Below are 26,558 nucleotides of genomic sequence, written 5' to 3'. Positions count from 1 at the left end.
CAAAAAATGTATTTTCGGGTTGTATGTGGTGACATACATGTACTTTGATAATAAATTTACTTTGAACTTTGAATTTTATTGCTTTATCAATACTTGTAACAGCAGCTACTTGCAATTTATTTCATTTTTGGACAGTAAGCTTGTAATGTGGAATCAAATAGTTTCAAAAGGTACTGAAAAATTGGGATTAGAGAGGATGTGCCAATGTGACTGGGCATCATCACAAATTTTTCAGTTGATGCAAAACTTGAAACTAAATGAATAGTGAGGTTGGTGGCAAACATCTGCTCATGAAATAAAGAGACACTAATGATAATAATTAATCGTGAGAAGTGTGAAATGGAGCATTTGCTAGGAAATCTGAGGAGATACACACTAAACTAAATGGTACACTATTAAAGGACTGACAGGAACATTGAGATCCTGGAGGTTCCAATTGACAAATGTTTGTAGGTAGGAAGATAAGTTGAGAAATGTATTTTAAAAATATGTAGACTATTAATATAGAAATGATGCTAATCCTTTTTATAAATGATTGGTTAGGGCCCAGCTGAAGTATTGCATTCAGACTGGGAGAGAACATTAGGAAAAATGTCAGGGCTTTGGAGAAAGTGTGGTAGAGATTTACTGAGACAACATCAGAGATGAAGCTTTTCTCATTTTGTGGAGAGACCAGAGAAGCTAGAGCTTAAAAATTTTTGAGTTTTGACAAGAGTTAAAAACTTATGTAAAGTTTTGATGCAGTAAGTAATGAAAAGCTTTCTATTTGCAGAAACAACTGTAAACAGAAGCTGTAGTTTAAGTCCGAAAACTGAAGTTTATGGTATTTGTTGATGTTTAAAGGATACAGGACACCATGGTACACAGTCATTATATAATCAATGCAACTTATTGTGGCTAAGGATTATTGTACTATGTCTTAGCCTATTACAGTACACTAAAAAGCATACTTAGCATTATGGTTCCATTCACAGGATTGGGAAAAATGTTGATCTGTAGTAAGTACATAAAATTATTTGGTTGAGTCCAGATAGTTTGAAATTGTACAGTTGTTTTTTTGTTGCACTCTTTTCATTTCAGAATTGAAATGTCAATGGAGAAGGTTATAGAAATATAAAAGAGTTTAGAGTTTAACTCACCAATTCAGAAACTGGGAATGCACCAAACTGCATCACACACAATGGTATACTTTTGAATTTCAAAATCTAATCTAATTTCAAAACACATTTACTGGAACAGCATGGGAATATCTACTTGCCCCCTCAGGATTCAGAAGAATGGCTTAGAGTCCAATCATTGCTGAGCTAGCCAGGAATTTGAGAGGAAGAGAAAATAAAATGGAGACCTCATTGTTGATGTAGGTAGCTTGATCAGCCAGCTCTAATGACAAGGTATATAGGTGTAGACCATCCAAGTGGATGAGCTATTTGGAATTTATCAAAGCAAATCTATCTCTATCCCAATAATGGATATCAAATGGAAAGCAGAGGGGAAAAAATATATATTTCTTAATGTCTTGACTATTGTCGCAAATACATCAGAAATTGTATCTATAGCGCCTTTAGTTAGTAAAACATCCTAAGGCAAATATATGGACAGTTGACCAAAGCTTCATTAAGGAGACAAGGTTTCAGGGGATCTTTGAAAGGCATTCCACAGTTTTATAAGATTAAGTAGCCAAAGGCATAGCTGTCAATTACAGATTGGAACTGAAAGGATTCACTTATTGAAGAAGTTTTGGATGAGGTTACAGGGACATGAGCTATTTGAAAATATGCACATTAATTCTAGGTTTGCTGTACTGCTGTACTTGGAGTCATCATTAAGAGCAAAGATAATGGGGAAAATGGTGCCATTCAAGGTATGGGGGGAGGAGAAGCTGTTACAGAGCAGACTTGATGGGCCAAATGGCCTAATGCTGTTCCTATGTCTTTTGCTGATTGGGTGAAAAATAGTAGACCAGAAAAACAGAGCAATGATGAGGGCTTAATCAGCAGATACAATCCCATTTTAAATGCCTGTCTATGACCTCCTATCTTTTTCTCCCCTTTTCTCATAGGTCTTCGAAGGCAAACTTGCTCCATTCCTCATGAAAATCAACAAATTTGCCAGTGCCCATGTGTACAGTTGTAGCCTTTGTAGCCAGAAAGGCTTTATCTGTGAGATCTGTAACGGTGGGCAAATCATCTATCCTTTTGAAGGAACCACCACCACAAGGTAGATGTATTGGCTTTGGGTGAGAAATGATTGCAGCTTCAAAGCTCTCTGTATTTGAGATACCTTACTTTTCTACCCATTCCTTTCTCTTTAATCTTCAAGCTTTACATCATACTGAAATATTTGTATTTCAATTCTAGTCTTTTGTGTGTTCCGAATTTCAATGAATTCAATATCAACTGTGACTTAGGCTGCTGAGGTCTTAAACCATAGAATTTCTTCCTTGCCTTTCTACCCCTGTCTCCTTTCAAATACTCCTTAGTTCCAATCTCTTTGACTTTGCTTTAGTTTACTCGTCCTAATGTCTACAGACATTACTGGATACTGGTTATTTCAGGGTATGTTACCGAATCTTCCATGTTGTTTATTTGTCAGAGTAAATGATGTTTTATAGGCACACTGTGTGTGTATATACATATATAGTTGTCTTTTGATTCACAAAAAGGACTGGGATCCTGATAAACACTTTTAAACCCATTTTGTAAATCACAACCTGTGTGAAAATGTATTATGGAGCAACGTATTCTTATGGGCAGGGAGTACTATGGTATTTGTTACAGTGAAAATCAAAGGCACATACCTCAAAGTATTAATTGCATTTTAGCAAAAATGTGTAATTTGAACATTTATAATTCAAGCAGTTTTGCATGCATGGACATGTTTGTTCGTTTGTTAATTATACTGGAGCTCTTAATGATCCCACAGAAGTAGTAGTTCTCAGACAGAACTTTAGAGACAACCTGTTGATTCCCAGCCCACTGAAGCCATGAAATATCCAACATAACTGGTATTTGGCATCTCAACCAAAAAAGAACCAGGACTGACTTGATGAGAATGTGATACAAATACATCAAACCATGTCCATTGACTCCCTTCTTTGAAAAAACATTTCAGTTGATCTCTGTCAAGTTCATCTGTGCCACTACAAAGCAAAGCTTGTTTTTAAACTTGAACCCCCTTGGAGCCCAAGTAAACCCTAGCCCTTCTTCGAGGATCGTCACGCTATCATGGTGGAAAGGCTTGTGAAATTCCAAGAGCTATGCTAGGATCTGGTAGGATTACCCTTGGCAATAAAGTCAAGGGAGGGGTTCCAGACAAAGAGCAAGCTAGCCAAGACTTCAGTGGTGAAGCTGGTGGAACTTGATGACACATTACAATGGCAGTGAAGGTGGTAATAGGCTGCAGTAATCACAGTCCCCAGTGGTTTTGCGTTCCATGCCACTAGATCCTGATCCCATTCTGTCAAGGATGGTGTGGTGGCTGCTTGTCCATCAGCATCCCTATGTTACACAAAGTCGTGCACAGGCGTCCTCCATTAAGGGAATCTATCCTAACATCCCAGATTAAATCTAGAATATGTGGATCCCAGATCGGTACCTACAGCCACCTGAGGACCCACCGATAGACAGCCCCTTTGCCAAAACAGATCTGCTGTCTTGTGGATCTCCAACCTCAGAGCTAATTAATAGTAATTAAAGAAGCAAAAAATGTAAGGAATGTTGTGAAAAGAATTGACTTCACAGCTTGGCCTTATTTCCCATTAAAACTGTAAGCTTGGCATCATGAGGAAATTGCGACATAGATGGTTTAAGAAGCTTAATAAATGACATCAAGACTTTAGGAATTAATCTAGTTATAGATTAGATAATTATAGATCAATGCAGATTTGCTTTCTAATATGTAATGCACTTTTCTCTAATTCTCTGCATTCAAATCCTCTCCCTCATAGAAAATGATATAACTCAGTATTAAAATGTTAAAATTATGTAATCCAGTGGGCAGGTAAATGTTCTCTCTCTCTCTCTCTCTCTCTCTCTCTCTCTCTCTCTCTCTCTCTCTCTCTCTCCCTCTCTCCCTCTCTCTCTCTCTCTCTCTCTCTCTCTCTCTCTCTCTCTCTCTCTCTCTCTCTCTCTCTCTCTCTCTCTCTCTCTCTCACTCTCACTCTCACTCTCACTCTCACTCTCACTCTCACTCTCACTCTCACTCTCACTCTCACTCTCACTCTCACTCTCACTCTCACTCTCACTCTCACTCTCACTCTCACTCTCACTCTCACACTCACACACACGAGAAGTATGCGTGCTGACTCCTTTTTCTGTTGAAATATACAAGTATTATACTTGAAAATGGTCTCAAACTATTGTGAAATTCACCAGTGCCTCATTTATTTAATATAGGCTTGTCATTAGACAGCTAGTTTCGAAGCCTTTTTTACTGATCTTTATGTGGTTAAATTTATAAGCATGCTGTTCTTTATTTAAAACTGCTATAGCTGTAAAGAATTAAGGCTGTATGAAACAAGAAATTCTTATCAGTATAGAAACATTTCAAAATGCTTATCATCATTTCCCTAATGTGTCCAGATGACTTCACTGGATAATGTTCTGCATATATTTATGGTCACAGAAGATTGTATCCTTTTATCAACTACTTTGTGTCATTGCAAAAGCAAACAATTCCTATTGATAATGCATCTTTAATGTAGTAAAATATGAAAATAATAGAGAAGAAAGTAAACACTAATAACCACTGAATGCAGATCATCCTTGGCATCTAAATACAGCTGTTCCCAGCTTAGGTGACCAGATATTTCTAATTGTTTGTCCATAACTGAAGGTCTGTTCACGTGTATTCGGGAAGCAAGAATGTGAGAAGCTGCTTTCTGCTGAATTTTGGAAAATGCTGTCTTACAGTTGGAATGTCTTCCTTGTCAGGTGGACATAAAGAATTTCACATCCCTAATTCAAGCAAGGAGTCTTATCTACCTATCAGACCAAAATACTTGTCTTATGATCACTAACCCTCATCCAGCCTCTCAGCTCATTAACTACACTTAATCATTATTTCGCCAAGTTGATTGATTAGCTGCCATAGTACCTTGTACAAAACATGGCTGTTGCATTTGATTAGTGATGACAGTTCCATTGTCCACAGTAGCGCAGTGGACAATGTCCACAATGCTTTACAGTGCCAGCATCCTGGGTTCAATTCCTGCCACTGCCTATAAAGAGTTTGTATGTTCTCCCTGTGACTATATAGTTTCCTCCAGGAGTTCTCCACAGTCCAAAGACGTACCGGTTGGTAGGTTGTAAATTTTCTCATGATTAGGCTTGATGGAATTGCTGGGCACATGGCTCAAAAGGCCAGAAGGGCCTATTCCACACTATGTCTCAATGAATGAATGAATGAAACACTTGGGAACTGTTGCAGTGGCATCAACAAACATTACATGTTTATGCTTTACATGCCCTATCATCATGGTCTGTGTGTCCACTGAACAACAATGAGATGAGACACCTCAGGAACAAATGGATTTTAAGAATTATTTTGTAGAAAAGCTAAACAAAGGACCACTCAGTCTATGGATCCTGTGTCAGTTCTTTGAGGGAGCTCTACAGTTCAGAATCAAAATCAGGCTTGTTATCACTGATATACTGTACATTGTAAAATTTGTTGCTTTGTCGCAGCAGTACAGTAGAATAACAAAAGTTACCATAAATTACAATAAAATTATAAAAAAAACCCAGAAATAATGCAAAAAGAGAGCAAAATAGTCAGTTAGTGTTAATGTTCCATTCAGAAATCTGATGCCGACAGGAAGAGTGTGCGTCTTCAAGCTCCTGTACCTCGTCATTGATGGTAGTAATGAGAAGAGGACATGCCCTGATTCTGATGAATACCACCTTCTTCAGAACCAAAACCATTATTAATTACAGAACTCTGTAGATTCCATAAGCATAATCAAAAGGAAGGGGAGTCTATTTCAGCTTATGTGGCTGAATTGAAAAAAATAGTCTGAGCATTGTCATTGATGGGCTTAAGGATTCACTGAGTGATAATTTAGTTTGTAAGATCATACAAGAAAGCTTTCCAAAACGGCCTCTAACTGAACACAACTCACATTTAAAAGAGCAGTTGAAATCACTGTATCAATGGAAACATCAGACAGATGCAATTGAGTTGTAGTCAGGAATGAAAGTAAGCATGAACAAAATTGCAATATCAAAACAAAAATCTGGCCGGTCAGACAAATTATCTTACCATTGTGGCAGGGGCTCACGTACACTAGACCAATGCTGGTTTAAAGGTGAAACTTGTAGAAAATGAAACAAAGTAAGACACATACAAAGAACATTTCAAAAGACAAAAATAAATGATCTGCACAGAATAGAGAAAAGCCTAAAAAGTCAAGTTGCAGTTTCAAAAAGAGTACTAATCCTCATGGTGTTAATGAAAAATCTGATAATGATAAAAATGACACAGAACTGGGTAGCCTTGAGATTTAATGTGAAAACTAACAATAGGCAACCATATGGCTTACATCAGAAGTGAATGACAAATTAATTAAAATGCATTTGGACACTGGCTCGGCTGTTTCAGTCATTCCACAGAATGAGTTTGAATGGCATTTCAAAGATACTGAATTGAAGCCTGCAGATATCCAACTAAGAACTTATACTGGAGAAAAGATAACTGCTGTGGGTATAACACTCATAAAAGTGAAATACAACAACCAACAAGCCACATTGGACTTGTATGTGGTAAAAATGGGAGGGCCAGCATTGTAGACCTGTGATCGACTGAGATAACTACTATTTGATTGGAAGTCCATCCACCATTTGCTTGTCACATCCTCTGCAATAGATTCAGCTGAAAACGATCCTGAAAGGTACTGGATGATGTCACAACAGTGTTCAGGGATAGCATTAGAAAACTCAAACATATCAAGGGTAAAATAGTGTTAAATGAAAATGCCACACCCAGATTTTACTCTGCCCATCTGGTTCCTCATACCATCCATGATAAAATAGCCAGTAAGCTTGATCGCATGAAGGCTGAGGAATTCTTTCCAAGGTTGAGTGGAGTGCATGGGCAATGCCAGTGGTCCCAGTAGCCTGGGAGAACGGGTTTGTCAGGATCTGTGGTGATCTTAAGGTCACCATCAACCCAGTACTGAAAGCAGATCAATACCCTCTGCGAGGATAGAGGATATCTTCGCAAACCTTTCCGGAGGGAAACACTTCAGCAAAGTGGACTTAAGCTGAGGCTTGCCTACAGATGGAGATGAATGAAGAATGCAAAGTGTTTCTTGCTGTAAGCACTCACAAAAGGGCTTTATCACTCTAATAGGCTTATTTTCGAAGTAGCATCTGCACCTGTACTCTTAACAGAAAGCTATGGACCAGGTGCTGCAAGGTTTCCCAGGATGACATCATTGTTACTGGTGAGAATGACAAGGAACATCTCCAAAATCTAAAGACATTATTAAAATTATTAGAAGATTATGGGTTCAGAGCACAACGTGGCAAGTGTGAATTCTTTAAACCAAGCATCACTTACTGTGGCCACACCATTGACGCACAAGGATTACATAAGTGTGCTGAGAAAATTCAAACAATGGTGGGTGCCCTAAGGCCAAAGGATGTGTGACAGTTGGGACCATTATTAGAATTTGTCAATTACTATGACAGATTCCTGCCAAACTGGACTACTGTGCTCTACCCTTTGAACTCATTTCTACAGATCGGGAAGAAATGGCAATGGACAAAGCAGTGTGATGTGGCTTTCCAAAAGGTAAAGACGTCAAGACACTGTACTCACACATCAGGATCCACATTGTGCAGTGAACTTGTCTGTGGCGTCTTGCCTTATGGTATTGGTACAGTCATATCACATGTTTGTGCACTATGCAAGATGGCAGCGTGACTGATCACAGCGGCTTCTAAGGGGTCAAGAAAGGTGCTACATTTCTACTTAAGTGTATGTCTAATGATCGCAAGATCCTACTCTACGTTAAGTACTCAAAGGACTACAGGTCTACTGCATCAGTGAGTTGCTTGCTGGCGGAGATAATGAAAGAGCTGCGCAACATGCTGCTGCCTGAGTCAGTGGAGGCTTACAGCAGATTAGCGGGTGGCCATTATGGTCACTTTTCTTGTGATCACAAGACTACTTTGGACATTGTTAATCTGGTATGACACAAGTTCAATTTACTGATTTATTGGATGCAAGCAGAGGCAGATGGAGGGGGCCTAGTCCTCGGTCAGCACTCAATGGATTCAGGCCTCAAGCTACAGGGTCACTTACTTTTCAGCTGCAGGAGGAGTGGTATCTGAGCCATCGTGCTCTACCGAGGGTGGTGTAGCGCTGCTGTGGTGACTGAAGATTTAAAACGGATTGGGGGTCTGAACTATATACTTATATATTTGTCTGGTTGTGTTTCGTATATCTGGGGACTGGCTGGACCTCAAATCCACAGATTTGTTTAGTGGGAGTCGGGCGTTAGGGCTTAGTTGAAAGATGATATCAGGATATCAGTGGACTAGGGGTTCTGGATTTTACACACACACACACACACACACACACACCCCTCCCTCCCTCTCCCCCCCCCCCCCCGTCATATTATTACTGAAATTCTTCATGGGTTTGTTGACTTGTATACGTCAGGCTGCATTGTCACAGTTGGGGGTGGAGGGGAGTTGGGCCTCGGGACTCTTATTTCATGATTGTGATCTTGTGCGTGCTTACTGTGTGTGACTGTCGATAATGTGTCTTTGCACCTTGACCCCATAGTAACGCTGTCTTGTTAGGTTGTATTCATATATGGTTAAATGAGAATTAAACTTGAATTGAATGTCATGAGTGATGGAAGTGAATGCTCCATAGCCTTTGCATCACGTTCCCCTACAGCACAGATTGACAGAGAAGTCTTGAGTCTGGTTTTGGATGTGAACTAGTTATTGTATGGGAGAGAGTTTACCCTTGTTACTGATCAACCACTGGTGTCCATTTTCAATCCACTGAAGTGTGTTCCACTAACAGCAGTGGCACAACGTAGAGGTGGGCTCTGTTTCTTAGAGGACGCAATTATGAGATTGAATTCAAGAGGATGACTAATCGTGGAAATGCTGATGGATTGTCCCATTTATACTTGGAAAAGGAAATACCGGAAAAATTTACAAAAGAAGACCCTCTTCTTGATGTATTCTCTCAAATGCAAATTGAAAGTCTCCCTATTAAAGCAGAAGTGATCCAAAGGAAAACCAGAAAAGACCTCACACTGCCTCAGGTCTACATGGCAAGCCAAAATGGCTGGAATGTGCAGCAGAACATCCAGTTCTCCTATTTTTACCAGGGCCAGAATGAACTTGGGTCAGGGTCAACCATGGATGTTGCATCCTATCTAGATATGCAAGCTTGGTCAGTACAACGTGGAGAACTGTTGCCCATGTAGCAAGATCCCCCTCTCCACACATCTGATGAACCTAAAGGAACAGCAGAGACCGATACAGTTTGGTACCAGCAGGGTCGCAGGAGTTGCCAGTCACCACTGAGTTCAACGTAGAACTGCCTTAGGGATTCCAGCTCCAGATTCTTCCATCGGGGTTTACTCTTGAAGCCTTCTCATCGTAGCCACAAGGCAGCAGAAGATTGAGATCAGAGTTTTCCCTCTCCTAGATGAGCTGCCAAGCACGACTGACAAGCCCCATCTGCCCATAGAGATGGCGTTTTAAGGTGCCAGTAACCTGCCTTTGCCCCTTCTGTCAGTAGAAGCAGTTCCGCCAGGCTTTGTAGTAAGCCACATGTGAAGGCCAGGATCTGGATTCGGTTGTCAGAGGCTACTTGAGATGCACGCTATTGGGAGCACTTAATAGGTAGTGGGAGCTTGCCCTCATTACCACCCTCACTATAACAACAATGAGGAATCAAACTGAGAGCTAAAGTGTTGGAGGAGCTACATGCCAGTCATTTAGGTGCGGTCAAAATGAAAGCATTGGCTCAAAGCTTTGTCTGGTGATCTGGAATAAGTCAGCAGATCAAGCGGCTTCCCGTGCGTTGTTCGGAATCCAAACACATCCAGAAGATGCTAAGAGCAGCGCCTCTCCATCCCTGGGAAAGGCCTGCATTGCCCTGGCAGATGATTCACGTGGATTTTGCCGGACCATTCATGGACACTAATTTCTTGGTAATAGCGCATGCAGCTACAAAGTGGCCAGTCGTGTTCCAAAAAGCCTCCACTGCAGCCTCGCACACTGTTCATGTGTGAGAAGCCTCTTCTCAAGGAAGGACTAGGTGTTGTGCAATAGGTGTCAAAAAGGTAACAAGTACAAGCAGGTCCAACAATCCTGAGAGACCTCAAAAAATATAGAAAAGTAGCTTTGAATGGAGCAACATAAAGAAAAATATCAACCACAACAACTTGAATTTAGAAATCAATTATTGCATTTTTGTTTTCTCCAAAGCATCTTCAAGCACTTCATGAAAAAAAAATTGCGGATAGTCATTTTTGTAACATAGCAAACATGGTAGTCAGTTTTGATACAAGTCCCAACGTGTGATAATAGTCCAAAGTGAACTACTTAAGCTGGTCTACTTGGCCTTAATAAATATTAGTCCGGTGGAACTCCTCTGCTTTACAGAACCTTTAATATCAAGCTGAAAGGTAAGAAAGCTGCTTAATTTAATATTTCCTCTAAAAGGCAGCATCTTAAAATGCAGTCTCCTTTGTTACTGCAATTAACTGTTAGCCTGGATTTAGTGTTCTGTAGCGGGGCTCAAAGCTGTCACCTTCTGATATAGAAGTGTGAGTTAAACTGAACCACACCCAACACATCCCAGCTGTTTATGCAGGACAACATTCAAGAGCGATTCACAAGTGAAGAATTTGTCTAAAAGCAAAATACAGTGAACACTGGAAACCAGAAGTCTGCTTCAAATACTAATGAAAGATCAGTGGCAGAAACTCGTTAATTGTTCTTGGTATAAACATGGTGGAAGAGCCAGAGAACAGTAGGAACCACAGGTGGAGAGCAGTGAGAGATGACAAATTAACTCCCTCTTCTTTACCCTCTCCCCTTCACTCACCTCCCCTCCCCCCCCCCCCACACACACACGCTATTTGAGCTGCTAAGTATTTGCAACATACTCATTTCAAAATCTCCACTATTTTTCTTTTGCAAATTCTACTTTTACTTTGTCCATGTGCCCATTTTCATCTGTTACTTCTATGTACAGGTCACCCCCCAGGGTATGTCAGGGCTCTGTCCCTATGAACTGTTCATAACACGAATAGTTTTGCATCACAAATGCAACCATGAACCAGGTTGCATACAGTAGAAGATGCCCACAGTGCCATTGCAGCTGGCAAATTTATCCTTCTGGTCTCCCAACCACTTGCAGGTGGTATATATGTTGGGTGCTTGTAGGCTACAGAGGGCCTGTAATCGGTTATATTATGGAATCAGTGATTACTCAACGTTTTAAGATTCTGGCAGTACACTACGTTAGGAGAACTGTATCACTAAATTAGCTAATGCTATTAAATAAATGTTTTATTTTTATAATCAGAAATATGCTGCTTAACTAGCATTTGGAAGCTAATTTAACAGAAATTTTCAAAACTGATCTGTTGATATACTTGTAATGGTAGATTTACATGGACTTTAAACAGCCAAACAAGGTAGTTCTTTCACTGGTAAAGTGGTGAAATGCAATGTAACTCTATTGGGTTAAATCTTAAGGCTGATTTATACTTCTGCGTATGGGCTACGCCATAGGCCTGATTTATACTTCTACATAGGCACTACGCCATAGCGAGCATGCGTTGGTATGCGCCAAAACGCTAGTTGGCAGCGGGGTTTCTATGCCACTCTGTTGAGTTTCTTCATGAGAGACATGGACGAGGAAATGCATTTCAAACATTTTCACATGTCGGCAGGTAGATTTGACAATTTGGTTCATCTATTTCACATTTGTACAGACATGGCGGAGAAGAAGCAACTGGAAATGCGTAGGAAGAAATGCGATGCTACCAAGCGGACCAATCACAGTTGTTGCGGTCTGCGTCGCCGCGACGCGTGAGTTACTTTTTTGGGGGAGGTGCGTCTACGCAGTAGCTACGGCTTAGATGCGACACAGAAGTATAAATCAGCCTTTCATTCATATCTGATAATTATTAAAATCTCTAGGGAATGTAGATTACTGAGTGCAGTGTTGAGGAACAACTATTCTGTGGGAGATCCTGTCTTTCACGTGAGATTTTGAACCAAGGTCAAGTAACCTCTGAAGTTAAAAGGCAAATGCTGGAAATCTGAGGAAAAAGAAACTAGAAAATGATAGAAGCACAGCAGATCAGAGAAAGTGGAGTTTAAACCACAGGTCAAAAGCCTCTCATCAGAGATGGGAAAAGTTAGAAAGTAAGCATGCTTTAAGTCATAAAGACACAAAAGGTATGTGGAACGTCTTAAGATCATATAAGACACTATATAAATAACCTTTATACTTTGTAAAGTATGTATAAGGAATCAATGTTCATTAACATGTAACAGCTTTTATTCTTTATCCATAGATGTGAGATCTGCGGAGCAGTTTTCCACATTGAATGCAAGTCGAGGAACGTTCCTTGTCCCCGCTGTGTGCACAGGGAGCTGAAGAAGAAGCCACAATCTTTCTGGAGCAAACTAGACTTTGATGACAACTTTGAGCTTTGCAATGCATTTGAATTTTCTTACCCAACCACTTGATATCCAGGGCAGATTTAAGTCGGTGTGGTATTCTTTCATCACTTAAGAAATAGAATAGGCTGCATTTTGATCCCCATATACGTACAGTAACAGAATAAACTGAGAGAGGATATTTTGGTTGTGAATGAAACACAAGGTGTAGGAGTTTAAAAAAAGAGTAGCATAGAGTGCACTCAGTCTTCATATTTAAGCACACGTTATAGATTGTAATTTTAGACATACACTTTGAGAGTTTGTTGCTTTGTCTATTTGTGCAATTCAAAAACCACCTCCTCTGTCAAGAACAAGTGAAAACATGAGCAAAATAACTGTGGATTTGTTTCCAGTGAATGTACAGAAATCCTTTGGGGACAAGTTAGCATTCTTATTCTGAATTGGTGTACTGAGGTCACTTTGCTGTGGTCGGTTTCTTGGGTTTGGATAGGGTGAATTCCTAAACTGCAGTGGACACTGCATTGCATCACACTTTTTAACTCTGTAAGCACTTGCTACAACCATTGACTGGCAAAAGTGGACAACATGTTCATTCCCCAGTGCCATCACTCTTCACCTGTGCACATCTACCCTCACCTCAGAACAATAGGCATTCAGTATGTAGACAAACCACCAGTGTTATGGTTTGTCTTTCTGTTTTAACAGTGGCCATCAAAAATTTATTCCTTATTGCCTGCTGGCTGAGTATTACTGAGGAAAGGTATTTTAATAAGAATGTTAGTTTTCTGTTGTGCTTTTAAAGCCAATCTGATGCTCCATTGGTTCAACAATTGCTACCTTTTCATTTAAGTTGTTTTCATCCAAAGTGTATATTTTTATGGTTATTCCCACCTTTGGATATGAGGGCTGTAGATATTCTGGGACAGCATTCATTTCGGTCAACTGGTGGAGGAGCAGCACACTGAGCTTAGGTTCTGACTGGGCCAACTCCAACACATCACAAGTATTCATAAGCAGACTTGGCACTGGTGACCCTAACAATCATCTGATTGTAACACAAATTTAAGAGGAGAATTCCTGGCTCCTTGTGGGAATCACTGGGATTTCTTTCAACTAGTGCTTACCAGCTTCATTGCATTTTGGGGGGGGGGTTTGTTTTCTGGGAAGTGAAAAGAAATGAGGTGCAGTGTTTCCATTTTGTTCTGTTGCATGTAAAAAAAGATTGTGCACTTCAGTCAAGCCCCTGAGTTCTTCCAGACTCTGATCCCCTCGGCATCCTGAGGGAAGCTGGTTAAATAACATCAAACATCACGAACTAGAAGGTGAAGTTTGTTCAGTGAACAATAAGAGAGAATTAAGCTCTTCACGACCAAAAGCACGAGCAGGAAAAAGGAAGACCTTGAAATAAAAACACACAAAACCGTGAGAAATACTCCATGTGGAGGAGCTATTAATGAAGGGTCCTCTGCCTGGAATGTAAACTCGGTTTCTATCTCCACCGATGTTGCCTGATTTTCTGACTACTTGTATCATTTTGGATTTCCAAACACCATGATGTTTTGCTTTTTTATAAAGGCAAGATCTTAATAAAAGGAACCAGAATAAGGTTAGAGCAAAATGTTAATATAGGGAACTTAGGCATTTTTACACATACTACCAGTTATTGACATACATGGAGCTCATGGATAGAGTTTAGAGCTGCACAATAACTAGGCAAAGTAGGTTACAGCCAGTGCTCCGTGAGTAGAAAACACTGCGACTGGGGATTATGTCTGTTGAGGAGGAAAACTAACATTATACTGGAGTAGACCTCTTGGGGAGTAGTACTATTTCAGGCATACTTAAGGGAGCGAATGGACACCGTTTTCGTGGCTGTTCTCTAGAATTGCGTTTTGGACAAAAGTTGTGGACCGTTGATGAGGTCCTTCTGCACCTAATACTAAGTGTTTCAGATTTTCCTCTGCCCTCACCACCTACATGAGTCTGTTATCACATAAGGCACATTTGTCTCTGTCAGTGTCACTTTGTTTTATTAAGGTTTGTGTGGAAGGAAAGTTTTTTTAGAAGAAGTTAACAATTTATAAAGAGAATTTTAGTTGTATTTTGGCATACAGTGATCAAAGGGATGTTTTAAGCATGCATGGAGAAAACAATTACTTCTGACCTGACAGCCTGTGCCACAGTCATGCTGTGTGTGAGTATAGTCCCATGAGATGTGATCTTGCGTATATGATTTAGATCTAGTTTTCCCTTGAATAAGGTTTCCAGTTCTGAAACAGGCCACCATTTTTCCCCTTGCAACTGTGTTTGGCCTGAACACGACAGCACTCAGCGGCATGTGTATTTGCGTACAAATGCGGTGTGGTGTATTGGGGGTTAGTGTTTCTCCAACAGCAAGAAACAGAAATGATTGTACATTAACGTTTGGTGGGGAGGAAACAAAAGCAGGTTTTTGAGACAGTTTCTGTACATCATGGTGCAAAGTTACTTCTAAAGCCCCGAGGGGTGATTGCACCTCATTGGTTGTTATCTGCCTCAGATCCTGGACAACTGTCTCACTGCCTCTTTCAGTCTAATAACATTACTTGTAATCTCTCCTCTCCAACTGCGTGACAAGACTTAACTTCTAATCAATATTTCTGCATTTTCTGTAGATGAATGGGAGCTGCATCAGGCATACATAAACTTGTCATTCTTCAGATAACTACTGCAATTGTAAAATGTTCTACTTGAATCCTGTTGCTTTTTATAATATATATTTATGTATATAAATCGTGCAAAATTATCCTGAGATTGATTTTTGTATAGCTGAAGCCTATAAAGACATCTACAAAATAATAAAGGTATGAAATTCCACTGCAGTTTAACTGTGCTTTAAAGACAAGTGAACCAAAGGAATCTGGTTTTAGTCACAATAAGGTTAAGGGTATGATGATTGAACTTAGTTTCCCATAAGAGAAAAGTCCTTACTAACATGATGGCATGAAAGGTAGTAATCAGAGCACATGGTTTTAAGATAGTTATTAAAAGATCTGGGATGAAACACCTTTTTTAAAAAAAAAATGCTTTCTTCTATTCTGGAAGTCACCACCTTTCCCAATGAGCCACAGCACTTTTCTGCCAGTCAATTCTTTTAGAAGTGTGGTTGCTGTTGTAATTTAGGAAACAGCAGTTAATTTGGCCATAACAAGTTCTCACAATCAGCAAAATGTTAAAGATCAGCATTGTTTGACATTTTGATGCCCTATTCAGAGCACTGTCATGAAAAGAGATCACTAGGTAGACAAAGAAAAGGATTTAAAGGTGTGCCCAAAGCTTCCTTGGAAATATCCAATCTTCCCACTTGCTCCTGGGAAGTCCTGGCTTGTGACCATTGAAAGTGGATGAGGGGTACTGAGGATATCATCAAGAATCTCAAGACCTTGATTTGGGGGCAAAAATTGTAAAATGCATAAACTACCCCAAAAACTAACCAGCTACTTCTGACAAGGAATCTGCAGTTCCAGCATTGGTCTTGTCAGATATTTAAGAAAGTCATCCTCGGTTGCAGGGTACTGCTTATGAAGATTTAGTGGGAGAACAAGAACTGACACAATTGCACTCCAATTTTTTTATCACAGGATCTCCTGTATTTACCTGAGCAAGTAATATCAACTTCATTAATTTCCAAATGATACCATCCACACAGTATATTTGTTCATTCACAGGAGGTGAGTTTCACTGCTGATTAGTGTCCACTCCTTCTTGCTCCTGAACTGGGAAGGCAGTTTCAGAATCAATCACATTGGTGTATCTGGAGTTGCAAGTAGGCCAGGTGGGATAAGAATTGGAATTGGTTTATTATTGTCACACATACTGAGATACAGTGAAAAGCTTGCTGTTCACAGTGCATTGATGTAGCACAAGCTAAATAAAAACAACAATGCAGAATAAAGTGCAGCAGCCACAGATGAAGTGCAGGGCAGGTTGACAATAAGGTTCAAGAATTGATTGTGAGATCCTCAGACCGTCTTATTGTACTAGGGAACCATTCAATAGTCTTACAACAGTGGAGTCAGAATGGTTGTTGTGATGCATCTAGTGTGGTAGTGTGGTGGTAGTGCTTGTCACTCTCACTTTCTGCTTCTACCGCTGGCAAGCAGCCTTGCGAAAAGGTGAGCTGAACGTGTAAGCCTCTCCCTGCCAGTACAGAGCTTCTCCAACAGCAAGTCTCATGTAGTGCCACCTTGCTGGCGACACACGGAAGCTGAATTCCTTTCGGACTCAGGCTAAACTACAGAAGACAGGGAGCAGGTCTGGCCTCTGAACACATGGACACACCCTAGTGCTCAATCAGATCCCCAGCTATGGGTAAATAGCCTTATGGGCCCCCTTGGGAGAGACAAGGGCTGTGGGAATAAACCCCAAGAGCAAATCAGGCGTGGAGCCTTTAAGGCGGCTGGACATTATCGAACATCCTGCCAGCAGCTCCTGCAGCCAAGCTGGTGCTAAATGTATTGCTTCATTAGCTTTCCTTTGGATTACAGGCTGAGGGGGGGATCTTGACGACTGGGCATCTCAGGATTTCCATACCTTCTGGCCAGGTTTGTGATGATGATGATCATCATCACCCATTGTCCTTCAAGACAGACGGATGCCAACCAAAAGCTGCCCTTGAGCCTGGTGATTTCAGGCTTTTGTACTTTCTGCCCAATTGGAGAAAAGAGAATGTGGGTGGGGTCTTTTATTGTGCTGACTGCCTTGCTGAAGCAGCAAGAAGCGTGGACACTTAGAGCAGAGACTGGTTTCCATGATGAGTTGTGTCCACAACACTATCATTTCTTGTGGTTACAGACAGAGCAGTTACCATATCAAGCCGTGATTCATCTGGACAGGATGTTGATTAAGAGTTGGTGAGGATCAAAGAGGCCATGTCAAACATCTTTAGCCTCCTGAGGATGGAGAGGCATCAGTGAGCTTTCTTAACTGTGGCGTCAACAAGACCGCAGAAGCTGGAAATCTAGAGTAACAAAAGGAAATGCTGGGAATAAAACTCAACGGATCAGACAGATTCTGTGGAAAGAGAAATAGGGTGAATGTTTCATGTCTGAGACCATTTTGTCAAAACAAGTGGTTAAATTCAGCCTGATGAATCCATACTGACACCATGCAAGAGGAATCCAGCTCATTCCACTCCTCCACCTGCCTTGAAATTAAATTGAATTGACTTTATTTCTTACATCCTTCATATACATGAGTAAAAATCTTTACATTACTTCTCTGTCTAAATGTGCAATGTACAATTTTTTAGTAATTTATAATAAATAGTATGTCAGAATAGTCAATATAACACAGAAATACAATTGTATCAACTTGGATTAATCAGTCTGATGGCCTGGTGGAAGAAGCTGTCCCAGAGCCTGTTGCTCCTGGCTTTTATGCTGTGGTACCGTTTCCCAGATGGTACCAGCTGGAGCAGTTTGTGGTTGGGGTGACTCGGGTCCCTAGTGAGCCTTTGGGCCCTTTTTACACACCTGTCTTTGTAAACGGCCTGAATAGTGGGAAGTTCACACCTCACTGTTACTATCAGGTAGGAGATACAGAATCCTGAAGGCACACACTCAGTGATTCAGGAACAGCTTTTTCCTCTCTGCCATCCGATTCCTAAATGGACATTGAAGCTTTGGACACTAACTCGCTTTTTTTAATATACAGTATTTCTGTTTTTGCACATTTTTAAAAATCTATTCAATATATGTGATTGTTTACTTGTTCATTTATTATTATGTTTTATTTTACTTATTATTTTCTCTCTGCGATATTATGTATTGCATTGAATTGCTGCTGATAAGTTAACAAATTTCTGACAGATGCACTGGGCTGTCCACACCACTCTCTGCAGAGCCCTGCGATTGAGGGAGGTACAGTTCCCATACCAGGCAGTGATGCAGCCAGTCAGGACACTCTCAATTGTGCCCCTGTAGAAAGTTCTTACGATTAAAATAGCCTTGAAATTAAAAGTTAGCTCATAGCCCTAGAATTTAACTTTTCCAGCATCCTATCGGAATTTACCATTGAATCTACCTCCACTACTCCCCCCAACAGGTGCTATGCGTGTGTTTTCAGAAAGAAGTTTTCTCACCAAATGAACACAGTGGCACCAATGGTATAGCCATAACTTTGTGGCTAAGGTGATCTGGCTTCATCCCTGACCTCTGGTGCTACTTGTGTGAATGGGAAGCGTAAAAAGAAATTTAATGAAGAGCAATAGTTTCCTGCTAGTCAGTACGAACTCACTATGCCAAAAGGCCTGATTGTACAGTATATTCTCCATGTGTCCTTTGTTAATTTTCCCTCCCCATCACCTTCAATATAGGTACCCCTTCCCATTGCTTTACACTCTGTTCACACACAACTGCATGGCCATATTGTCAAGTTCACCAACGACATGACAATGGTGGGGCTCATCACCAATAATGATGAGATGGCCTAAAGAGAGGAAGTGGAAGAGGTCAAGGCCTTGGGCTGGGCAGATATCCTCTTCCTCAATGTCAACAAGACAAAGGAAATGGTTATGAACTTTAGGAGAACTCGCACCACTCACACCCCTCTTTACATCAGAGGCACAGCAGTGGAAACTGCGAACTGTTTCAATCTCCTGGGAGCACATATCTCAAACAACCTCTCATGGCCCCAGAACACATCCTACACAATCAAGAAAGCTCACCAATGCCTCTACCTTTGGTGGAGGCCGTAGAGAGCTGGACTCTGCACATAAATATTCATAACCTTCAACGGAGGCACAATAGAGAGCATCCTAACATCCTGTATCACTGCATGATATGAAAACTGCAATGCAGCGGATGGGAATCTAATTTGAGCTGGGGAATCCCTTCATGAAACACAATGGACATATTTTCCCTACAAGAAAATAGGGAGAGCAACATTAACTATTAGACAAGGCCTTTTTAGGTATTACAAACCCAATAGAGTACAACTATGCAGAATCCTTTGCAAATTGTGTAGTCAAAACTGCCCAACGCTTCACCAGCACCAACCTACCCGCCATCAAGGACAAATATACAGAAAGGTGCTGGATAAAAGGCTAGAAATATCATGAAGGATCCCTCCCATCCTGCTCATGGACTGTTTGTCCCATTCCCATCAAGGAGGGCCAAAGGGCCTGTACTGTGCTGTACTATTCTATGTTCTATGTAGAAGGCGACGTAGCATCCACGCCAGGACCACTAGACTCAAAAACAGTTACTTTCCCCAAGCAGTAAGGCTGATCAACACCTCCACCACTAACCCACCCCTCCACACCCCCAACCATGACTGCTTTATCATTTCCTGTCAGTCACCTTATGTACAGGCACTCCTGAACCTAGTGTCGCTTTATGGACATACAATTGATCTATGCATATAAGCTATCTTATGAATTTATACTGTATTTATTGTGTTTTTTATTATTGTGTGCTTTATCTTATTGTGGGGTTTTTGTGCTGCATCAGATCCAGAGTAATTCATCTCCACACTCGTGTACTGGAAATGATATTAAACAATTTTGATCTTGATCTCGTCCCTAGAATAATTTTGGTGGCTCTCCACTGCATCGTCCCTGGAAGCCTTATGGCAAATTTCCTGAAGTGCAATGCACAGAACTGGGGACCAAAACTAAATTGCGCCAAACCAGTGTTTCATCGCAACTTCCTTATTCTTGTACTCTGTCTCCATTTTGCGGATGTGAGAAGTGAGGCCAGTTCCCTTGAATCATCAGTGAATGAATATATGCTGACTTGGAGGTCAGCTTCTGAATGTATGCATATGCAAGTCTTGTCCACATGCTGTTGCTCTACAGAAGTTGAAATGGCTCTGACTGAGAGTGAGGTAACTTCGGTCAGACTTCTTCCCGTTCACCCTGTAGAGCATCTCCACTCTGGCGGGTATCTAATTTGAGCTGAGGAATCCCTTGAAGAAACACAATGGGCATAATTTTCGCTCCAAGCAAATAGGGAGAACAACATTAACCATTAGACGAGGACTTCTCAGGTATTACAAACTCAATAGAGTGTAACAATGCAGAATAAAACTATGTTGCTATCAGAAAATTTGTCTCTCTTCAATGTCTGATTGGTAGGAAGCTGTATTTCAAACCACCTGGTCTATGAAGAACCAGGTACTGATAAGTTCAGAACATCACTCCAAATCTGTTCTTAGCTGAAGTTTCCCTTAGTATTGGACTGACATGCTGATCTGTACAGTGCTTATTGCCAGTCCACAGTTGTGAATCCACAGCTTACAAACTAAAAGGCAATAGTGCTACCGACTGAACTGTGTCTGTCAAGTTAGAGCAGACTGCAGTGCCTCATTTCCATCGGAATGTTTTTTTATTACATTAGGATTGATTGATTCATTATGAGCAGCATTTCCATCAGGGCTGCTTGCACTCTTCACTTATGGAAGCTAAGTGTTTTGGACATATTGTACTCATTCCCAGACCCTGACTTCAACCCCACCCCCAACCCACTGGCCTCCAATTCTTCTCTCATAAGTACCAGGGCATTAGAGCTCTCGACATGCTGCCAACCTTCAAGTAGTGAGAGGGGGAAAATGCCTCAATTCTCCCTGTTTAACTCATAGGACTTCATGTAAACAGTAATCAGTTTGTTGTTGCCACGTCCAGCTTGTTTGCTGGAGTGATTTTATGGAGGATCTCACAAATTAAACCTGAGCGGCCTTGGTGCCTTGTTGTCACTTCCAATTAGTGCATTGTCGAGCTGCACAATGACATCGCTATAGCAAACGCAGTGGGGGCTTTCTGTTCCTCCCTTGTAGACTGTGGGCAGTCAAGATTCATTTGGGTGGAGAGGAGGAATGGGGGGGGGGGGTGGTTGCTGGAGGTTGTGTGAAGAAGGTCCTTTAACAGGGACCGAATATGCCATCAGGAAATAAAAGCATCTCTGATGCAGTGTAAGGCCTCAGCCCTGTGAAAGCTTGAAGTGGAAATATCCCATTCAAGCCCTTTCTCACCACACAAAGAGACTTGAGCAGGGCTTGGATGTAATTAGTGGAATCAGCTGTGGAAAGAACACTGCCTGGCTCATTCTAGTGGAACTTTATTTTGAAAAGGCCAGTCTTTGCTATTATTTTAAAAGATTCTTAAAAATGACAAATTCCCTCGCACTTTTTTTTCATATCTCTTTGTTTTGTTTTAGGAGGGAAGAAAATGATTTTATTTCAGCAGCTTGTCATCAGAAGAGATTTTCTCCTATTTTACAAGTAAATTTGTTCAGCAGCGGCATGCTTGGGAAATGAAAATTTTCAGAGGTGAGGAAAATGGGAACTGTTTGGGTAATTTTTTTGAAAGCTGTCAGCACAAGTTAGCCAAATGGCCTCTGTCAGTGTTGTAAATGAGATAAAAGGGAAAAAATGCAGTAAAAGCACCAGATCTTTCAATCAGTGGTAGTCATGTATTGCAATTAAGGTCACTAGATTTCCAGCATCTCATTAAGCATCAGTCTACTTTATTGAACAGAATGGTTTATCAGGAATGATATTATACAATCCCTATGCCCCTTCCTCATAAAGTGCCGCATTACCAAGGATTTGCAAAAATAAAGCAATTCTTTGAAGCAGGTTCAAGATAGGCATCAATCTACTTTTGAATATTGAGGTAAAAGATCAGCATGATCTATTGAAATAATGAAGCTGGGATGAAGGCTGAATGGCCTCTTCAAAGCCCCGACATAACATTTCTAGAATCCACGTGTATGAAGAATTAAATGTTAGTAGTAAGCGTAGACTTTCTGTTCCACCACATTGCTTGTACCACTGGTAGCTCCAAACCAGCAGACTTCCTTAGAAATGTCAAATGATGTGTGCAGTTTTACAGCACAACTTCACATGACTGTGGTGCTTCTAAGGACTGATCCGGCAGATCAGTGGTTGATAAGGTGTCTCATTTCAAGTTCTTTGCCCTTATATTCTGATCCTTCCATGACTGTAACACTGTGACAGCAATTATTAATCTCCCTTTTCACTGTGAAATGGGTGACATCTCTCTGTCCCTTGTTAGTGAGAGAGAGCGCCTGTGGCATGTCGAACCATTGGGTAAACCGTAGGTTTTGTTGACTGCGGATCATGGTCTTGCTTTGGGCACTTTCTATTACTTGGTGGGTGGTGGACGCAGATGAATTTTTGCTGAGTGGGCGGGGGAGAGGGGAGGCTGATGCGCTGATGGTTTCCTGCGCATGTGCGGGGGAGGGGAGAGAGGGGGCTTTGCGGTTCTAGCGTTTTTCTGTTGTTCATTCTTTTGGGGTTCTATTTTTCGTGGGTGTCTGCAAAGACAAATATTTCAGGTTGTACACTGTATACATTGTCTGATAATAAACGGAACCATTTGAACTTCACCGTACTCTATTCTCACCCTCTAGACTCTTACATTGCTTGATCTTATTTATTCCATCAGTAGCAGCCGTATCTTATATTTCCTTAAAACGCAGAAGAAGGTTGTCATACAGCATGGAAAATGGATCTTTAGGTCAAACTTATCTAAACTGACCAAGGAGCATCCCTGAGCTGATCCCATTTGCCTGCTTTTGGACTTAACAAGAGTACCACATCTGGTTTTGGTCTCAGATATAGTTATCTTACAGGCAGCGCCGTCAAATGTCCCTATATGATCCTGGGATCTGTTGTCTGTCTTACAGGAAAATATCGAGCAGATTGGGTGTCAGAATACAGACCAGGATAACATTTAGAAGAAAGGGAGGTGACCAAATTGAAATAAAGAAGAGTCTGATCACGCTCAGAGGATGCTTTCTCTGGTGAAGAAATCTGGTGCTAGAGATGGTATATTGTCTTGAGAAAGAGGTAACTGAAGATTAAAGTAAAGAATTTCTTCTCTCAGAAGCTGGTGAATTGTTGAATCTGACGATATCTGTTATAGGAATGCGGGTTCAGGCTACACGTCAAGCTGGAAACTCTAACTCAATCCAAAGTTTAGAAAGAAAATGGGAAAATATTGCTGGAAGGTGAGGAATGATATTTCTTCAACAATGCAAGTATTAAAGTGAAAGTGTAGCCTGGTGTGGTCTTAAGGTACCCACTGGACTGTATGGATGCACATCCAATGTTGAGTTTGACAGGTTTTTGGTCTAAAGAGGATTATGAACATTAGGCGGCAGAGTGGAGTCATCAGCCAAGAAATCAAATAGAACTGCTGATGCAAAAAAACCTAAAATAAGAAACAGAAAATGACGGACTCCTTCAGCAGCTCTGTGGAAAGTTCTGATGTACAGTGGTGCTAGAAAGTTTGTGAACCCTGTAGATTTTTCTCCATTTCTGCATAAATATGACCTAGAGTGTGATCAGATCTTCACGCAAGTACTAAAACTAGATAAAGTGAACCCAATTAACTAAATAACACAAAAATATTATACTAGTTCATTTATTTATTGAGAAAAATGATCCAATATTACATGTATTTGTTGGAAAAAGTATATGAACATTTGCTTTCCTGCACCATCAGGGAGAAATTTTAGGCTATTCCTCCTTCCAAAACTGTTTCAACCCTAGGATGTTGGTGGGCTTCCTTGCATGAACTGCTTGCTTCAGGTCCTTCCACAACATTTCTATAGGATATAGGTCAGGACTTCGACTTGGCCATTTCAAAACACAAATTTTCTTCTTTTTAAACCATTCTGTTGTTGATTTACTCTTGCCTTTCGAATCATTGTCTTGTTGCATTATCCAAATTCTAATATGCTTCAGGTGATGAACTGCCACCCTGACATTCTCCTGTAAAATGTCTTTACACAATATTGAATTCATTGTTCCCTCAATGATTACAAGCTGTCCAGGCCCTGAGGCGGCAAAGCAGCCCCAAACTATAATGCTCCTTCCACCATGCTTCACAGTTGGGATGAGGTTTTGGTGTTGGTGTGCAATGCACTTTTTCCTCCAGACATGTACATTTCTGTCAAGAAGTTTAACTTTTGTCTCATCTGTCCACAGAACATTGTCCCAGAAGCATTGTAGAACATCTAGGTGGTCTTTTGCAAACTTGAGTTGTGCAGCAATGTATTATTTTGGAGAGCAGTGGTTTCCTCCATAGTGTCCTTCCGTAAACACCATTCTTGACCAGTGGTTTTTTTTATAGTGAACTCATGAACAGAGACTTTGGCAAGGTCAAGAGATTTCTGCAGGTCTTTTGCTGTTACCCTTGGGTTCTTTTTCATCTCCTTCAGCATTGCACGTCGTGTTCTTGCTCTGAACTTTGCAGGATGCCCACTCCTAGGGGGAGTAGCAACAGTTCTCAGTTTCCTCCATATTTAGACAATTCTCTTACTGTGGACTGATGAACACTCAGGTCTTTAGAAATGCTTTTGTAGCCTTTTCATGCATCTCTACAATTCTTCTACGGCCCTCTGAAAGCTGTTTTGATCAAGGTATGGTGCACATAAGCAACTCTTTCTAGAGAAGAGCAGGCTCTGTCAGTAACCTGACTGTGTGTCTTTATTATAGGGCAGAGCACCTCTACAACCCACACTTGCAGTCTTATCTCATTGATTGGATCACCTGACTCCAAACAGCTTTTGCAGAAGCCATTACCGCAGAGGTTCACATACTTTTTACAACAAATGCATGTAATATAGGTTCATTTTTCTCAATACATAAATGAACAAGTATAATGTTTTTGTGTTATTTATTTATTTGGGTTTTCTTTATCTTGTTTTAGGACTTATAGGAAGATCTGATCACATTCTAGATCATGTTAATGCAGAAAAAGAAAAAATTCTACAGGGTTCATAAACTTTCCAGTACCACTATAGGCTCTCACATCATTAACTCTGTTTCTCTTTTCAATGTTTCTGTCTGATCTGCTGAATGTTCCCAGCATTTTCTGTTTTTAGATCAGGCATGGTCTTATTGATTGCAGAACTCAAGGGACTGAACAGCCTTCTCCTCTTATTTTTTGTAATGCTCCCTGTCAGTGGTTTGGGAAGTTATTAAGATTTTAAAGACACTACATAAATCCAAGTTGCTGCTGTTGAAACTTCCTCATGATGTTTCACCTCTTTTATCAGCCAAGACAACACAATGACATAGCTGGTAGAGCTGCTGTCTCATCATCCAGAGATCCAGGTTGAATCCTGTCTTTGAGTGCTGTCTGTGTGGAATTGGTACGCTCTCCATGTGACCGTGTGGATTTCTACCCCTATCCTAAAGGCATACAGGTTTGAAGATTAATTGGCTACTGTAAGTTACCCCTTGTATAGGAAAGTAGTAGATTTGATAGACCACAGGTCCATAAGACACAAGAGAAGAATTAGCCATTCAGCCCATCATGTCTGCTCCATCATTTCGTTTTGGCTGAACCATTTTCTTCTTAATCCCATTCTACTGCCTTCTCCCCGTAACCTTTCGCACCCTGACTAATCAAGCATCTATTAACCTCTGCCCTAAATACACCTAATGACCTGACCTCCTCAGCCACCTATGGCAATGAATCCCACAGATTCACCAGCCTCTGACTAAAGAAATTTCTCCTCATCTCCTTTCTAAATGAATGTCCATCTATTCTAAGGCTCTGCCCTCTGGTTCTAGACTCCCCCACCGTAGGAAGCATCCTCTCCACAGCCACTCTTTTGATGGCTTTCGATAGGCTTCAACGAGATCCCCCCTCATTCTTCTAAGTTCCAGTGACTGCAGGCCAAGAGCCAGCAAATAAATGCTCCTCATATGATAACCTTTCATTCCTGGAATCATGCTTGTGAACCTCTTCTGAACTCTCTCCAATGTCTGCACATCCTTTCTTACATAAAAGGGTTCAAAACTGCTGAAAATACTCCAAATGAGACTTCATCAGTGCCTTATAAATCCTCAACATTACATACTTACTTT

The 26,558-nt window shown here is 40.8% G+C and overlaps 1 protein-coding gene and 1 long non-coding RNA gene across 17 annotated transcripts in view; both read left to right on the top strand.

The window, feature by feature from the left end:
• Positions 1-15,530, top strand: part of plekhm3 (pleckstrin homology domain containing, family M, member 3) — a 126,183-nt gene extending 110,653 nt beyond the window's left edge. For all 16 annotated transcript variants that reach the window (XM_073046548.1, XM_073046550.1, XM_073046549.1 and 13 more), the window contains 2 exons: positions 2,060-2,217; positions 12,566-15,530. In XM_073046548.1, coding sequence (XP_072902649.1) covers positions 2,060-2,217; positions 12,566-12,740 — 333 coding nt within the window. In that variant the 3' untranslated portion in view covers positions 12,741-15,530. The remainder of the gene's footprint in view (positions 1-2,059; positions 2,218-12,565) is intronic.
• Positions 15,531-21,582: 6,052 nt separating this feature from the next.
• On the top strand, positions 21,583-23,971 carry LOC140727376 (uncharacterized). The gene is made up of 3 exons (XR_012098836.1): positions 21,583-21,980; positions 23,363-23,525; positions 23,602-23,971. It is a non-coding gene; the product is annotated as an uncharacterized lncRNA (long non-coding RNA).
• The last annotated feature ends 2,587 nt before the right edge of the window (positions 23,972-26,558 follow it).

The sequence above is a fragment of the Hemitrygon akajei genome, chromosome 5 (genome assembly GCF_048418815.1).
Source record: "Hemitrygon akajei chromosome 5, sHemAka1.3, whole genome shotgun sequence".
Lineage (NCBI taxonomy): Eukaryota > Metazoa > Chordata > Chondrichthyes > Myliobatiformes > Dasyatidae > Hemitrygon > Hemitrygon akajei.
This window is presented reverse-complemented; position numbering and strand designations above follow the sequence as displayed.